The sequence below is a fragment of the Nycticebus coucang genome, chromosome 3 (assembly GCF_027406575.1).
Source record: "Nycticebus coucang isolate mNycCou1 chromosome 3, mNycCou1.pri, whole genome shotgun sequence".
Classification (NCBI taxonomy): Eukaryota; Metazoa; Chordata; class Mammalia; order Primates; family Lorisidae; genus Nycticebus; species Nycticebus coucang.
In genome coordinates this window covers 132,847,642-132,865,338 of record NC_069782.1, presented here as the reverse complement: position 1 = coordinate 132,865,338, position 17,697 = coordinate 132,847,642, and the positions used below count along the sequence as shown (strand labels likewise).

Here is a 17,697-nt window from a genome sequence, read left to right as displayed (position 1 = left end):
TGCTGCTAACAGCTAGCTGGGTGACCCTCTGCCATGTACTTACCTTTTCTGAGCTTTGGCTGTGGGCTTCCATGAAGATTAGGGTCCCATCCACCCTTAATTCTGTGCTTCCATTTGTACCCATTACGTGATGGAGCCAAGACAGGCCCTGACTTTCATCCATTTGTCCATTCAAGGCCCAAGCAGGTGAGCTTGGGACAACCTTCCCACATGTTCCTGTGACATGAATGAAGAAAACCACCTCCTACCTGAGCTTTCTAGCAAAGCTCAGACATGTTGATAGGATCATCAGGTTCCACATTCCTCTTCTCCCACCTAATGAGTGCCCAAGAACCAGGTCACATCAGGGAGACGATGAGGTTTTCAGGCATCTGGCATGGCAGAGCCATTCCAAAGTGCCAGATGTGTCCCAGAGAGCAGATGGGGACACTGCAACCCAGACTGGAGGCATTGGCCAGGGACTACTGGACCAGGAAGTGAGCTCCCACTGGGTTTTGGTGAAAGCTCAACACCAAGCAGAAAAAAGGAAAAGCTTGTTTTAAGAAGTCATTGAATCACCAGAAATTAAGTCAGCCCTATCATTTGGCTTTTGCTTTTGTTTATGCACTTTTGGTTTTTTGTTTCTTTTGGGTTTTGTTTTACCATACCAATGGCTTTAATTTTATCCAGTCATGTGCTTTAGTCTTTTCATTTAGGGTTTCTGCTTTTGGAGCCCCACTTAAAAAGACTTGCCCAACCCAACAAGTATGTAAATCTTTTATTTTGTATTTTGCCGTATAGTGTGAGACCAGCGTCTCACTAACTGGATGATCAGTTGTCCCCAAATCACTTAGTGCATAACGCATCCTTGCTCCACCGACCTGAAATGTCACCTGTAGCCTGTTTGTGGATTCCATGTGCTCGGTCTGCCTGCTGTGCCTGTAGTAACCACCCCCTCCCCATACAGTTAGCCTTCTTTAGGAACATCTTGTCAGTTGGTCTCAGTGTGTCTGTCCTTCTGGATACATTTTAGCAGCTACTCTATCCCTGCATCTTGCAGAAGAGAAAAAATAAAGGTCCAGGGAAGGGATTTATCTGAGGTATCAGAGACTAGAGTGGAGGCTACCTAACTCTTAACCTGCAGTGTCTCTTCCCCTCTCTGGCAATCCTTCCCTTTCTATAGAGGATTTAACTCTATACCAGATTCACATTTCTTATTTCCAGAATTATTCTTAACTGGCTGTAAGGTAGCAGGCCATTGTGAAGTCTACCTTTTGGGTAACCCACAGTTTGAGAAATCTCATCTCAAGACCCCACATTTGCCTGACTTTGCAGAGTGAGAGCCCACACCAGGAGGGACCAGGCAAAGAAAAGGAAGGTAGAGGGGAAATGATGTCCTAGTGTCTTTTCCAGACCCCCTCACTTCCAGTTCTCTCCAGAGCTGTGGGATTGCCAAGTCTCTTGTAGAACATGGTCAAGAAGGTTCCACTGGGCAAGACCGGTGGAGACAAGGAGCTAGTAGCGGGGCAAGAGGCCAGGCATCAGTGCTCTAGTGATGGCATGCACACTTCTCCCACAGATACCTGGGCAAAGAGGGCTGGGCCCCAGCGTCCTACCTGAAGAAGGCCAAAGATGACCTGCCAGCCCGGAAGAAGAACCTGGCAGGCCCCGTGGAGATCATCGGGAACATCATGGAGATCAGCAACCTGCTGAACAAGAAAGCATCTGGGGACAAGGAGACTCCACCAGCTGAAGGGGAGGGCCCTGAGGCCCCCATTGCCAAGAAGGAGATCAGCTTGCCCATCCTCTGCAATGCCTCCAACGGCAGTGCCCTGGGTGTCCCCGAGAGGACCATCTCCAAGCTGGCCCAGGGATCTCCAGCTGTAGCCAGGATTGCCCCTCAGAGGGCCCAGATCAGTAAGAGCCTCACTGCCCTCCGGGTCCTCACTGCAAAGCTCTTTACACAGTGGGCATGGGTTGCAAGGCAAGCCAGATGGGTATGCAGGACCTGTACAGCATTTTGCTTCCTGAACTGCAGACCTCTGACCTTCTGTCAGTTTGTATCATGCTCATCACAGAGTAGAAAAGGCAGGGAACATGACTCAGTCCTGCCCAACTGCTCCGCTGAAGGTGGAGTACAGTATGAGAGCTGGTGGTACTTCCTACTCTCATGGACAGCCAGGAACAGTTGTCCACAATCAATATATTCCAAGACCAAGAAGCATTTCTTTTTCTTATAGTAGAGGCTTTATAAACCAAGACAGATGAGGGCCAGTTCATTTAAAAAATACATACACATGTAGGCTGGGCACATGGTGGCTCATGCCTTTAATCCTGGCACCCTGGAGGCCAAGGAGGGAGGACTACTTGAGCTCAGGAGTTTGAAACCAGACTGAGCAAGAGTGAGACCTCGTCTTCTACTAAAAATAGAAAAACTTAGGCTCGGCAACTGTAGCTCAAAGAGGCTAGGGCACCAGCCACATCCACTGGGTGGGTTCGAATCCAGCCCAGGCCTGCCAAACAGCAATGACAACTATAACCAAAAAATAGCCGGGCATTGTGGCAGGCATCTGTAGTTCCAGCTACTTGGGAGGCTGAGGCAAGAGAATCACTTAAGCCCAGGAGTTGGAAGTTGCTGTGAGCTATGATGCCACAGCACTCTATCTAGGGCGACAGCTTGAGGCTCTGTCTCAGAAAAAAAAAAATAGAAAAAATTAGCCAGGCATTGTGGCGAATGCCTATAATTTCATCTGTTCAGGAGGCTGAGGCAAGAGGATAGCTTAAACCTAAGAGTTTGAGATTGCTATGAACTAGGCTGATGCCATGGCACTCTAGCCTGGGCAGCAGAGACTGCCTCAAAATAATAAAACACACACTCCATTTCTCCAGGCTGTTACATGTGGGCCCTATATGCATGGCTCTTTAGGGACTGACAGCCTGGAGATAAAAGCTTTCTGGGCCTTACCCTTCCTCCCTATACCTCCTACCAGTTGCTGGAAACCTAAAGGCATGGCGGCAGAGGCTTTCCCATTCTGCACAAGTAGTTTCAACAGAGCATTCTTGGGGACTCTGCACTGGCTGGCACCCTCCTCTCCATCTCTGGTCCAGCAGTGCCTTTGCTTGAGGGTTAAACTGTTCTATATTGTGGGAGCCCAGCTTCTGTTGTGTCCAGCTATTCTTAAAATCTGGACGAAAGCTGTTTTTTAGTTTAACTCCGAAGTTGGGTAAGTTCTCACGCCTGAAACCTTTTAGGCAACCAGTTGGGAAACATTTATCGGGCACTTCCTGTAGCCTGGCATTGTGCTAGCTTCTGAGGATTTAGTAGTGAGCAAAAAATAGACATGTCTCTGCTCCTAACTTTGAAAATCTGATCCATCTATAAGCCCTCTCCCCTGAAAAATACCCATATATCTGTACATTTTGAAATGTGCTCGTGATTTTTAGAGGTTTCATGGATTTCCTGAAGCACAGCTAGGGTAGCTTAAAGGTCTGTAGTATCTTCTTGAAAAAGCCCAATTGTAGTGACTCAGAGCCTCAGGTCCTTCATAGATGCCGAGCCAAAGCATGAAATTGCAAGGATCAGGAGTTGGTTGCATACAGGGAAGGCAGACAGAGGCCCTGTTGCCCATCATCTGACTGGGGGTTCTGAAGCCGTATCTCTTCTTCTAGGCTCTCCCAACCTAAGGACAAGGCCTCCTCCACGCAGAGAATCCAGCCTGGTATGTGTACTACATTTCTTCACCCTTTTTTCTTTTTTTTTTTTGCAGTTTTTGGCCAAGGCTGGGTTTGAACCTGCCACCTCCAACATATGGGGCCAGTGCCCTACTCCTTTGTCTTCTCCCTTTTTTCATCTCCTTTCTGGGATCACTGTAGCAGCCCCAACTAACTGGCTGTTCTGCTGCAAACCCTGCTGGTCTGAAGGTCTTCCAGGGCCTTCCTGGGGCTTCCAGCTTTGTGAAGCTGAAGGCAAGGAGGGAAGCCCACAGATCTGAGGCTTCCTGGAGGCCTTGCTGGACAGTTTATAATCAGAAATGCACTGCACTCAAAAAGCTAAATAAATCCATCCGCCACTGCACTGGCAGACATAAACATTTAGACCGGCCAGCAAGAGTGTCCAGCCAGGGCATTGCCAGCAGCTAGTTATGAGGCTGCTGTGCATGTTAGCCTGGAAGGCTTTCAGCTTCTCCTTGCTGGGGAATGCCCAGTAATGTTCGCGATGCCAGAGCCTGGGAGGGTAGAGGGCAGACCAGTGAGCGTCCTCCAAGGATGGGGTGAATTGCAAGGACTGGCTCATACTAAAGCTTAAAAGAGAGTTAACGCTGTTTAGGTCCTTGGCTCCTATGGGTGAGGCTTTCTGGTATCCAGACCTTCGGGCGGACACATGTGCTATCAGGCTAGGGTTTGGGATGGCAGCAGTGCTAGTGGCAAGGAGAGAGTGCTAGAACAAAGAACTGTTTTCAGGGGCAGTAAGATGCAGGGGAAAGACTGGGGCTTCAGGCTGCCAGGCATGGATTCACATGCTACTCTGATACTTCGGAGCAGAGAGACTCTAGGCAGGTCATACACCTCTTTGGTTTCCTTATCTATGAGGTGGGGCAGTCCTAGCCATCTCCTGGGGTGCTATAAGGATAAAATGAGACGGTGTATGTAGAGGGCTGGCAAACAGGTGTCCATTTCTATGTTGACTCTTGACTGTTTGGTAGTACTACCTGGGGCATGGTGTTGAGAAACACACTGAAGTCAACATTTGGGCTTAGCAGCAAGGGTTTCTGTGATCAGTGACATCCACCCTGGAGACTGGGGTGTCAGTTGTGGAAGAGCAGGCCTCCGCAAATAGAAGACTCCTGAAGATTTGGTCCCTGGAAATAGGATCTTTTTTACCCTGGCCATCAGCCCCAGTGGAGTTTCTTTCTCTCTTTCCCCATGGGTTTTACACAGCTGAACAATGACTTCTCCTTTCCTCACATTTCTTTTAGCCCCAGCTAATTAGTTTCAGGCAGACTTGATTTTGGCAAGAATGGGGTAATTCCTTCCGCATTTAGAAAATGCAGGGATTGCTGAGGCAGAGCTGCTGTTTCCAGTTAGGCCTGGCTGAGTCCCACCTGTCTGGGGGCAGGGGCCGCTCACTGGTTTGCACCTGATCCCTCCAAAGCAGCTTCCTGCACCCCATGGTCACTTGGACCCCATGGTCACTTGGACCCCAGGCTGGTGGTCCTAGGAGGTGCTGAGCTTGGAAGGATGAAGAATATTGGAAGGATGGAGAGTTTCAAGAGGCATGTGGAGCTCTTCCTCTGCTGGGCCAGAGTTAGGGACTCAGGAGTCTCTCTGTGACCCTGACACCAGTTCCATTTCACAGCTGGTAGATCGTCAAACTAGAGTCCAGCTTCAAGGTGAAGTCCTGGGGCACTGCAACTTCTTCCCCTCCCTCATCTTGCTCACCTTTATTTTTTTTTAAGTTGTTTTCTTTCAATCCCTTTGTAGGAGGGAGGACAGAAATAGGGAAGCACAGAGTTCATTTTAGCTGGAGGAGAGATAAGACTGGTTGAAGCTAGAATGTACAGTCCACGGGGGGGCTCCAATTTTGTCTGCTAGTGGATGCCCAGTGCCTGTGCCCAGCAGATGCACAAGAAAGACTTGTTAAATGAGGCTGACATCCGAATGGCCTTGAGTGTCCCACTACAAAGCATACAGGATCCCTAGTGGGCTTTGTCCTGCCCACAGAGACGGGATCCAGAGGTTTATCCAGTGATTTCCTCTTTGGCTTTGTCATAATGACCAACCAAAGACTTCTCAGCCAACCCCAGGGTCCCCTTCTTTCCCACCCCACCCTTAGAGGTGGTCACCCTTCATTGCCCTGCCTCTGCCATCACTCACCCTCAAATTCAAGTCAGTGGCTCTCTTCTCCCACTGGGCAGCATGCAAGGGCTTTGTCACAATGATTTCTCTACTTTGTAATTTTCATTTTGAGACCCAGCTACTGATACATCTAAACACTGGACCTCCAGAGATAAAGAAATTGTGGTGTTGATAATAAGCATGTTGATAGCTCAGACGAAGCTCGAGTGAATCCTAAATATTACTAGAAAGCCTCGTCTGGAGAGTAGTCTCTTGGGACTATCCTGAGACGTGGGTGGCAGGTACCATGCTCAGGCCAGCTGCTGTCCAACTGGTGTAAACAGCCAACCACACTTCCAAGGACCGAGCACAGTCCTCTCGGCCTTGTGCTCTCATGATCAGGTGGGTTCTGCTCACCCTGTCCTCCTCTGTCCTAGGGGTTCCAACTGCCGAAGCCACCAGAACCCCCTTCTGTTGAGGTGGAGTACTACACCATCGCCGAATTCCAGTCGTGCATTTCTGATGGCATCAGCTTTCGGGGTGGACAGAAGGCAGAGGTAAGCCTCGGGCTATGAGGCTGAGAGTTTCACCTCATCAAGGTCACAATCTTCTGCGTTCCCCATTTTAGGTCTTGCTAGTAATGTTCCTGAAAGGCAGGCAGGAAGGGTACAGAAATGAGCCCCACAGAGATGATCATTTACATAAAGCTAGTCAGTGCCACAGCCTGGACTAGAACCCAGGACATGGACCTGCGCCCAGGCTTACAGTGTTCCCCTCACAGCAGCATTTCCCCATTATGTGCAGGGGCTTGGAGCAGGGGTGCCCTGAAACAAAGGATTCCTGTAGTCTAAAGAGCTTGGAAGACTGTGGGTTAAATAAACACAATCCAACCCTTTGTTTCAACTGTAGGGCTTCTCAGAGCCTAGAATACAGGCCGTCCCTTGGAGTCTCTATGAGATGCCTAGAATAGTCAGTATTGCCCAGACCTTCTGCCCCATAAGCTTCCTCTCCCAGTAGCACCTCTGGGGCTAGGATCTTGCAGAGCCCATGTTAGGAAGTGCTGTTGTTGGAAGAACATGGTCCAGTCGGGTAGAGCAAGATACTGGGGACCTGGGTCCTGGCCATGTCCACACCACAAGACCCCTGGTGTGTGTTTGTTGGTTTTTGAGACAAAGTCTCAAGTTGTCACCCTGGGTAGACTGCTATGGTGTCACAGCTCACAGCAACCTCAAACTCTTGGGCTTAAGCGATTCTCTTGCCTCAGCCTCTTAAGTAGCTGGGACTACAGGCACCCGCCACAACGTCCAGCTATTTTGTTGTTGTTGTCATTATTTGAGCAGGCTCGGGCTGGGTTCGAACCCACCATCCCTGGTGCATGTGGCTGGCACCCTACCCACTGAGCTATGGGTGCCACCCAGTGTCACTGTTGTTTAGCAGGCCAGGGCCAGGTTCAAACCCCCCCACCCCGTTGAATATGGCCGGCACCCTAACCACTGAGCTACAGGTGCTGAGCCAGACCCCTTTGTGTTTGAGGTAGTTACTTCCCTCCTACACACACCCCAACTTTAAGTATTTCTCTCTGTAAAACAGGGTAATAGGCCAGGGGATGCTCCTGCCCAGCCTTTCTCCTGGCATTTGTGCAACTTGATTTTATGGCTAGTATTGAGCAAAGTATTCTAGGGGACAGAGAAAATCTGTCACTCAGTCATTTCTCTAAGTGGTTTTGTGTAGTAATTGAGTTCAATCCAACTAATACACATGAAATTGTTGGATTCATTGGGCAGTGTCTGCCTATGAAGAGGTGACATCCCCAACCTGAATTTTTTTTTTTTTTTGCAGTTTTTGGCCGGGGCTGTGTTTGAACCCACACCTCCGGTGCCCTACTCCTTTGAGCCACAGGCACCGCCCCAACCTGAATGTTTTTTTTTTTTTTTTTTTTGTAGAGACAGAGTCTCACTGTACCGCCCTCGGGTAGAGTGCCGTGGCGTCACACGGCTCACAGCAACCTCTAATTCTTGGGCTTCCGCGATTCTCTCGCCTCAGCCTCCCGAGTAGCTGGGACTACAGGCGCCCGCCACAACGCCCAGCTATTTTTTTGTTGCAGTTTGGCCGGGGCTGGGTTTGAACCCGCCACCCTCGGCATATGGGGCCAGCGCCCTACTCACTGAGCCACAGGCGCCGCCCCCAACCTGAATGTTTTAAAGCATGTATCTAGAACTTGGAACTAAATTTCCAAGAGAAATTATTCTCTCAATACTAAGGCTTTCAGGAGAAAGCCTATAAAGCTTGTAAGTGGCAGAATTTTTGTACTGTCACTCTCAGAAGTTAAGGAGGAAGCTCCTTAGCCTAACATGGAAATGAAATGCCCTCACCCTTTCCACAGGAAACCATACAACCCAAAGAAACCTTGAGCTAATGGGATTTCAGTAGGATTCCACAGGCAGTAGACTCTGGAGAGGTGGCCTTCAGGGAGGCCTTGGCCCCAGGCCTGTCCCTCCCAACCCAGTTCATTGGCACCTTCCCATTCTTTTCTGAGCAATATTGGGGTGGAAGGAGGATGAGGGCAGTGGAATGGTAAGGTTTTCATACATACGAGTCCTTAGCGAGTTGGGTTCTGTAGGGACTGGGGACAGTGTAGCTTCTAAGTGCCATAGCTTAGGGGGAAGAAGAGTTGGCCTGCTCAACTCAAGTGTTGACAAAGACTTAGAGAACCAGGGGAGGGGGACTTGGACAGTGGGAACCCACCTCCATCTGTGAGATGAGAGAGACCTGGGCTTGAATTCTGGTCCATCACTTACTACATTGGAGCCCCTAATGCAGAGATTTGGTTTATTCATCTGTAAAATGGGGACGACGTATCCCAGAACCAAAGTATAAACCTCCTAGCCTAGGACATCAGAGGGCCCCAGAGAGCCTCCCATCTCACTGGCCTATCTGCCTTCCCCTAGGTTATCGATAAGAACTCAGGTGGCTGGTGGTATGTGCAGATTGGTGAGAAGGAGGGCTGGGCACCTGCATCATACATCGATAAACGCAAGAAGCCCAACCTGAGCCGCCGCACGAGCACACTGACCCGGCCCAAGGTGCCTCCACCAGCACCGCCCAGCAAGCCCAAAGAGGCCGAGGAGGGTCCTGCAGGTGCTGGTGAGAGCCAGGACTCCCCACAGAAGTTCAAGTATGAGGAGCCCGAGTATGACATCCCTGCATTCGGCTTTGACTCAGAGCCAGAGCTGAATGAGGAGCCAGCAGAAGACAGAGCCTTAGGGGACCGGCAGCCCGCCCAGCCCTGCAAGCCCTCACCTGCCTCCTCACTGCAGCGGGCCCGCTTCAAGGTGGGCGAGTCTTCAGAGGATGTGGCCCTGGAGGAGGAGACAATCTACGAGAACGAGGGCTTCCGGCCGTGTGCAGAGGACACCCTGTCAGCTAGGGGCTCCTCTGGGGACAGCGACTCCCCAGGGGGATCCTCTCTGTCCCTCGCCAGGAAAAACTCACCCAAGTCAGGCTCACCCAAGTCGTCATCACTTCTGAAGCTCAAGGCAGAGAAGAATGCCCAGGCAGAACTGGGGAAGAACCACTCCTCAGCCTCTTTTTCCTCCTCCATCACCATCAACACCACCTGCTCCTCTTCCTCCTCCTCTTCCTCCCTGTCCAAGAACAGTGGTGACCTGAAGCCCCGCTCAGCCTCGGACGCAGGCATCCGTGGCACTCCCAAGGTCGGGGCAAAAAAAGATGCTGACGTGAAGGCTGGGCTGACCTGTACCCGGGCCAAGCCATCGGTCCGGCCCAAACCGTTCCTGAACCGGGCTGAGTCACAGAGCCAAGAGAAGATGGACATCAGCACTTTACGGCGCCAACTGAGGCCCACAGGCCAGCTGCGGGGAGGTCTCAGGGGCTCAAAGAGTGAGGACTCAGAGCTGCCCCCTCAGACAGCCTCCGAGGGTCCCAATGAGGGACCTAGGAGAGGCTCAGCTGACCTTATCACACCCCTAGCCACTACTCCCCTGTGTCCCACCAAGAAGGAAGGGGGAGGGCAGGCCACCTTCTACATGACATGTAGTGCCTACCAGAAGGTCCAGGACTCGGAGATCAGCTTCCCCGCAGGCGTAGAGGTGCAAGTACTTGAGAAACTAGAAAGTGGGTGGTGGTATGTGAGGTTTGGGGAGCTAGAGGGCTGGGCCCCCTCCCACTACTTGGTGCTTAACGAGAGCGAGCGAGCTGACCCTGCTGGCAAAGAGCCGGATGCAGTAACTACCAAGAGCAAACAGAACGAGGGCAAGTCAGACAGCCTGGAGAAGATGGAGAGGCGAGTGCAAGCGCTGAACACCGTCAACCAGAGCAAGAGGGCCACGCCGCCCATCCCCTCCAAGCCCCCTGGGGGCTTCAGCAAGACCTCAGGTGCCGCAGCCGTGAAGATGAGGAATGGTGTGAGGCAGGTGGCAGTCAGGCCTCAGTCGGTGTTTGTGTCCCCACCACCCAAGGACAACAATCTGTCCTGTGCCCTGAGGAGGAACGAGTCACTCACAGCCACTGATGGCCTCCATGTTGTCCGCCGGAACTCTTCCTTTAGCACTGCTCGCTCAGCAGCCGCAGAGGCCAAGGGCCGCCTGGCTGAACGGGCTGCCAGCCAGGGCTCAGACTCACCCCTGCTGCCCACCCAGCGTAATGGCATCCCTGTGTCACCCGTGCGTCCCAAACCCATCGAGAAGTCCCAGTTCATCCACAATAACCTCAAAGACGTGTACATCTCTATTGCGGACTATGAGGGCGATGAGGAGACAGCAGGCTTCCAGGAGGGAGTATCCATGGAGGTTCTGGAGAGGAACCCCAACGGCTGGTGGTACTGCCAGATCCTGGATGGAGTGAAGCCCTTCAAGGGCTGGGTACCCTCTAACTACCTTGAGAAAAAGAACTGATGGGAGCATGGTGTCCTTCCAGCCTTGGTTTGCCACTGTAGCTGACCCCGGCTAAATAAAAACAGCGATATAAAAACAGAAGGAAAAGATGGGAGGGGTGGGGTGTGGATGACACAAATCCCTGCAGAATGTGTGACCTCAGAGATGCCCCTCCAGGCTGGAAGGCGGGGGATGATGAGGACCCACATTGAGTAGGGAACAATGGGCCAGGGAATCTCAGGCCTGGGACCCAGAGCTGAGAAAGCTGAGACCCACGGATGCACCTTGGTGACCTTGCTGATGGACTGTGTGCCATTTGGGACAGGCTACATGAGAATCCCCAATTGTGCCTTTGCTGCAAATCTGGACGAGATTTCAGAGAGGGCCTCTGGCGCTCTGCCCCTGCTTGGCCCAGTTTGCATTGCTGGCATCTTGGCATGGGATGTAGCCCTGTATCATCCTAATCTATGTTTGTGAACTGTGCTGGTTTCCCAGAACTGCCACTACCCCCCACAGGTGGCTGTGTTAGAAGACATCCCTGGCTCTGGGGCTCAGAGGTATCTCATAGCAGCTCTAGTCTGTTCCAAACTGGACCATTGTCAATGTCTGTTAGTTGAAGAGAAGCAGTTCCCAGGGCCCTGCAAGGACCACCTTTCATAGCTGTCACTGTCCTGGCCCTGAGAAGAGAGTCACCCTCATCAGGGCACCCTGCAGAGGACACAGTCAATACTAGAGTTTATAGCGAGGGTGAGGCCATCAGTTTGTCCATAATCTGCCCAGACTATTGTGGGTATTTCTTGGTGGGCAGTTCCTTTGCATGTTTTAGGAATTTATTGAGCTTTGGTTATATGTCAGGGCTTTGGGTTTGGTGTTATTTTTAGGGGTTGTTTGGAGGCTGCTCAGCCTATATGGGAAAGGGAGGCGTCGTGGATGGGCTTTTCTGTTGTACGCTAGTGGAGGGTTATTTTGCTTTTGTTTTTATTTCACGTTCTTCCCTCTCCACAGGCCCAAGTAGTTTCATTTGGTTTCCACTGTGTGGATGGTGCCGGAACACGGCACTTGCCAGAGGATCTGGGGCTATATGAGCCCCGGGTCGCAGACATAGCAAAGCAGAGAAACTGTTCTGATTCCTACCCAGCTTCCGTCAGGGGAGTGCAGAGACCCTCCCCCAGAGAGAGGAGAATGTCGTTCAGGACCCAGATGTTTGGAGAGGAGGCAGCTCTCTGGCTGCTGGGTGACCACCATCCTACATCTGCTCTCCCCGCTGGGCAGGGCCACAGCCTTATATATGAACTGTGGAAAAGCAGCCGTTGCCTTCCCATGGGCTGAGGGGACCTCAACTGGGCCCCCTGGATCAGACTGGAGCCAACACCATCAGCCACCCACTCTGGCCTGCTGGCAATACCATAGGTGCCCAGGAAGATGGAGGATCCTCATGCCAGGAGCCACCCTGGTCTTCCCAAGGGGCAGGGCCCCAGTGAAGAGAGAAGCAAGAAAATAAAGTTACCTGTAGGTCCTCTGTCACCTTTGGGTTGTGTTTTTCGAGTGCTGACATTTCAGAGGGGACCCTCCAGAAGCCCAGCTTGCTTCCCCAAGGAGTCAGCCTTTGCTGGGAGTGGATTTCTACATGTGCCTTTGATTTTGGACAGATCGGGCTTCACAGCCACCGATTCAGCTGCCAGAATCCCTGGACTAAGGGTTGGTATTTTCTATAGAGAAGGAAAGGCCCTCCCTCATCCTGCTCCCCACCCAGGCAGGTCAGCATGGGACCCAGCATCTCAGTGCCATCAAAACCCTGCCATACCCAAGACCATGCCTGGGCAACCCCAGCCCTCGTCCCTCTCTGTACACTGATGCCCGGCAGCTATAGCAAACTGCTCGTGTTCTTTGTTAAAGGGCCGTGGTGAGATTGTTTTGTTTTCTTTGTTGGTTTGTTTAAAACTGAAATTAGTTAATTTCTTCTGCTGGACAGTATTAAATAGAGCAGAACGTTGAGTTAATCTGCTAGACTGCAGTACTAATGGTAGGGGTTTAGTGTCTTCATATTAATATTATTTGTACTTATTTGAACAATAATGATAAAGAAGTGGTTCATTATTTTTTAATTAATGCACTTTAAATGAGGTGGAATGGGAAGAACCCAGAAAGCAAAGTGCATTACTTAAAGATGCAGTATATACTTTTCTCATTTTTAAACAGCACATATTTATTAAGAGAAAAAAATAATTTATGATTATTTAAAATAAAATTTAAAAGTAGAATAACTGTCCAGTTAAATAAAGGACCTTCCATGTAGTTACTTCCAGGGGGAGGGCCCTGCAGCTTCACTCCTCAGATGCCTGCACTGAGCCAGTTCAGCCACTAGTGCACCAGCCAGGCCAGGAGGGCGTGCAGAGCATGTCTGCCAAGCACAGAGCATCTCAGTTGGACTGGACCACTGGGCTCTCCAGAGCCTGCGCCTTTCCTGCCCTCCCCACTGTACTGCCACCCATGCTCTCTGCCCACCCCCCGCACCCCCAAGAAATCCTGTCCCCGATCTTCAGCATGTTTAATAAAAGGCAGGGCTAGAAGAGACCTGGGAGGTCACGCCATCCCATCCCTTCCTACTAGCCCAAGGACAGGAAGTGACGTTTTGAAAATCACACAGCCAGCTTAGAGCAGATCTCCCCACTTCATTAATCCTGTGCTCCTCCCACCCCCATTATAGTTTAGTGTGTGGTCATCATGTTTACATTTTGACGTCCAGCCCCAAGGATGGCTGGGAGTTGTTAAAGACATCCAGGAAAAAAATGGGGAATGGTGCCACCTGGTGACAGCATGTATATTGGGCAGTGAATGGGACTGCCATGCCCCAGTCTTCACACCTCGTCCCCCTCATCCTCATCCCCCAACTCACAGCACAAATCCTGCAAACCCAAAGAGAATATTAATACTTGAAGCAAAAAGGGTGCATGCCAGTCCTTCTCAGACATGGCCAGGGGATGCCAGGCCTTGTGCCCCTGGACTCCTAGCCCTACCCGGGGCAAGAGGGCCTTTCCCTAGAGCTACTGAGCTGCTTTGTGATGTTGAAGGGTACTGCCAGCAGCAGGCAGAGGAGGGGGCCTGTGGTTCTGACCCATCTGGAGGAAAACCAGATCGGACTAAAAATGGAAAAAGAAAACATGAAATCTCAGCAGTGTCCAAACCTAGTTTTCCATTAGTTGCAATTGAAATGTGAAATGACATTGTATGGCTGTATACTGCAACTTTAATCATAATGAGCCCTTCTGAGGTCATTATTGAGGTTTATATAATGCCTGAAGATGCATCATTTGGTGCTTTTTATTTTAGTTTAAAGACCTTTTACTTTTATTCCAAGGAGAAAAAAAGTTTCCATCACTCTTCCATCTCGTCTGTCTTTATAATAGCAGGCTGGCCCTGTGGCCTGGCTCCCCCATGCTGTTCCTACTAGAACATGGGACCTCTGGGAGCAAAAGAGCTAGACAGGGGCAACCCTGAGTGGCCAAAGTGCCTCATGCCCTGGGTTACCCCTGTGCCCCGCGGCTGTGGCCAGGCTATCTCTCCAGGCCTCAGCCCCATCCACCCCCAACCTGGACCCAAAGGTTTCTCTTCCTTCTCAATTTTCCATCTTGACGAAGGCATTATATAGAATCATTTTAATCACTTTCAGATGTTAGAGCAGCATTTTACTGGCATTTATATTCATTGCTTTCCTCAGAAAGGCATGTTACTACTTTTATCATCTAAGGGAAAAAGACAAGGGAATTTCAGGCAAGCATTGTTTCATATTACTAGTGTTTGCAGAGTAGGTGTAGAACTATTTAAAGTTTAGACCTTGGTCTGGTAGTTTGTTTTTTAGGGGAAAAGATAAAATAACCCCTATTTTTCCTGTTTTTGTATTTAACTAATATATTATTTCTTTAAGGTTACTCACTTCCCTACCCCCTCCAAATACTTTGCATTCTCAATTGAAAATGGAAACAATCCAAGAGACAGGAAAAGTGCAATATTACCAGCTGGAGGCCGGGGCTCGCTGGGCACAATGGAGAGAGAGCCAGTGGCCCAGTCGGCAGGGGAGGGGTGGGCTGCTGAAGGGACCCTAACTGTGGAATGACAGACGAGTTGGTGGAGTCTGATCTTGTTGCTCCTTCCCTTCTCCCCTCCCAGATGGCAGCCCCTTTTCTATTGGGTGTTGTCCACCCAGAAGAAAGGGATTCAGGGAAGTGGCACTGGGCCCTAACTCCTGGGGCCCTGGTCCCTGGAGCACAGTGAGGACATCAGGAACCGTTTCTTGTTTTCATTTCTATTGTTTTGCAGCCAGCTGCTCAGAGATCTGACCTAAAAATGACTCCCGGCAGCCCCTCTCTTACCCCAGTCTCCTGATGTTTGGGTCATGATCCTTTTGATGTATGTTTGAATCTTTCTAAAACTATGTAACCTCAGTTCAGTTTATGGGCAGGAACCCTAGAGATAGCCAAGTCTTTTGGGGGGAGGTGTGGGTGCCATGAGCCCTACAGATCCCAGTGAGACACCAGTTCCCACAAGCCTGCAGTGGGCCTGCGGCTGAGCCTGGGTCACCTGTTCATCTCAGTGACTTCAGCCCAAGGAGTGAGCCCTGCCCCTGTTGCACACCCTGACAGCATGCAAGCGTTCGTGGAGGGGAGTCTAAGGGGTCTGCTTAGGACAGAACATCCCACAACAGGTACCAAACTGGCCACCTCCCTTGTCTCCAAGAGAGAAGGCAGCAGAACAGGAGTCTCCTGGGGCCATGCCCTTGGAGCTCTGCCCTGCAGGGTGAGAGGGACATCCCTGTTGGCTTGTCCCCCGGCCTCCAGTACTGTACGCTTGCTGCTCCAAACCCTTATTTGGTGAATTTCTGTACAGATACATATCTCTCTGCCCAGGGTGGGACTGTACTCCTGTGTGGGTCTCTCCCTTGGAGTACATCCATCCATATACTCAACCTTTGAAAATCTCGATGCAGAGTTCTCTGGAAAGGGAACTGTCCATGTCACTAAAGAATTAAGATTCCCTCACTTTTTTGAGGGCTATGTTGACAAAGAATGTGTGTGTGTGTGTGTGTCTGTGTGTGTACATGCATGCATGAGTGTTGGTAATTTCCCACTTGAACTAAGTAACATGGGGTTAGAGAAAAAAAATACCGGGCAAGCTGTCTCCATTGAACAAGTCCTTGGCATTGGGCAGGTCCCAAGGGACTTGCAGCTTCTGGCAGCAAGTGTGTGCTATACACACACACACAATTCTGGCTGGAGAGTGCAATGTGTTTTTTTGTTGTAATTATTTTATTAAGTATTTAGTTGGAAACTTCACACTGGCATTAACAGATCTAGCGGAAGCATCCTAGGCCATCGTCCCTGGCTCCAAAATGAAGATGTGGAAAAGAGAAGTTGTTGGGTGTGAACATGCTGAGGTGGATCAGTGAGTCCACCCACCTGCGGACGTGTCGTCCAGCAGGCTGACTGCCACCCCTTACCCATGTCATCGGTACAGAGCTGCTTGCCCCTTGCTTCTTGTCTCTGAGGGAGGGGCAGGCTGGCTGGGGTGGGACTTGCTCCTGGTGCACCCAGCGAGGCCTGCATGTGTGCACACATCAGCACCTCCAGTCTGGATTGTGGGGCCTGATGAACACTCCTGGGAGTAGTGTGGAGGGTTCCCCTGGACCCCAATGAGCTTTCTTGGCTCAATCATCCCTGTTTGGGGCAGGCTCACATCTTTGTGGTTCCAAAGCTCTATGACTAGAGCCAGTGAGAAGACAGGGTCAGTGACCCACAACTTTGGGGCGAAATAGCCCCACTCATTTTAACTTCCTATTAGCTTCGTCCTGCACACCTAGGTCCCCAAGCCACAAGGTGGGCATGTTGGTGCTTATAGACCGGGTAGAGGGTTCTACCTTCCAAGGCCTTGGTCCCAGCCTGCCTATAAGTTTGAGATTCACATGTGATCCTCTCCTTCCTGACCCTATCTTTTTAAATCTGAAGTTTGCACTTGGCCTTGACAATCAGCACCCTCTCCCATCCCAGTCCTCAAACTTAGTGGCCTTAGAGAACGAGGCCCCCTACATTGAAGGTCCCTGTCTTACTCCCAGTTCCATCCTTGCCAAGGGGCTGGGCCTCAAGAAGTGAGGGAAAGAGGAAGAATTGTTTTTTAGAATGAAAGGATGGATCAAGCACGTTGGAGGCAAGTGAGAGGCATGTCAGCGAGACAAGTGATGAGTGTGGGTATGTTTTGGGTGGCTAGAGCCTACTGTCCCTTCTCTGGGAAGGAGGCCTCCAGAAGAGGATGTCTTCTAGGCAGGAAAGGTGTGAGAAGGCTGAAGAGGGTTTGGAGTTTTGTCTTTGTTGATTAGAAGGAAAGAAGTTGATTCTGAGTATTGCAGGGAGAAGAGAGCAGGCAGGAAAGGAATTTAGCAACTCAAAACGCAAGAGTCCAGCTGGAGAGCAGGTTGGAAAATCCTCCAAATTTGGCCATAGAAGCTAGCTAAAATTTACCTTGCCACTCAGGCCACAAGCTTGGTCCCAAGCAGGTCTCAATAAATTGTTGGTCACGGATGTTGTATAGAAAGAAAATTGCCAGTTAACAAACCAATCTTTGAGTTTGAAGACTGTTCCCAGAATACATACATCCATCTCCAGGTTCCCAGCTAATTCTGCCCACTTTCCTTTGTCCTATCCAGAGCTAGCCTTTCAAATTATACGGATCATGAAGTAAGGACCCACCTACCCCAAAATGGACCCTTAGGGTCCAGGCTCCATCAAGGATATTGGAGGAAGGTAAACTCTTATCCTGTTGACACCACTTATTCTCAAGTGTCTCTAATGATTCCTGAGGTCGTTCAGTTTGCTGAGTTAGCCACCCTGGCATGAATTAGACCAGGTAAAATGAACATTTAACTATAGATACATCCTCCCATTTTTAGTGGAACCAAGGCACACTACCCCTAAGAGTTTATGTCAGGGGGAAAGGGGTAAAC

General features: G+C 50.5%; 1 protein-coding gene across 10 annotated transcripts in view; it reads left to right on the top strand.

Annotated features, from left to right (window-relative positions):
• SH3PXD2A (SH3 and PX domains 2A) overlaps positions 1-17,301 on the top strand; it is a 241,257-nt gene extending 223,956 nt beyond the window's left edge. For all 10 annotated transcript variants that reach the window (XM_053583135.1, XM_053583133.1, XM_053583131.1 and 7 more), the window contains 4 exons: positions 1,559-1,896; positions 3,649-3,698; positions 6,252-6,371; positions 8,763-17,301. In XM_053583135.1, the coding sequence (XP_053439110.1) occupies positions 1,559-1,896; positions 3,649-3,698; positions 6,252-6,371; positions 8,763-10,727 (2,473 nt within the window). In that variant the 3' untranslated portion in view covers positions 10,728-17,301. The remainder of the gene's footprint in view (positions 1-1,558; positions 1,897-3,648; positions 3,699-6,251; positions 6,372-8,762) is intronic.
• The last annotated feature ends 396 nt before the right edge of the window (positions 17,302-17,697 follow it).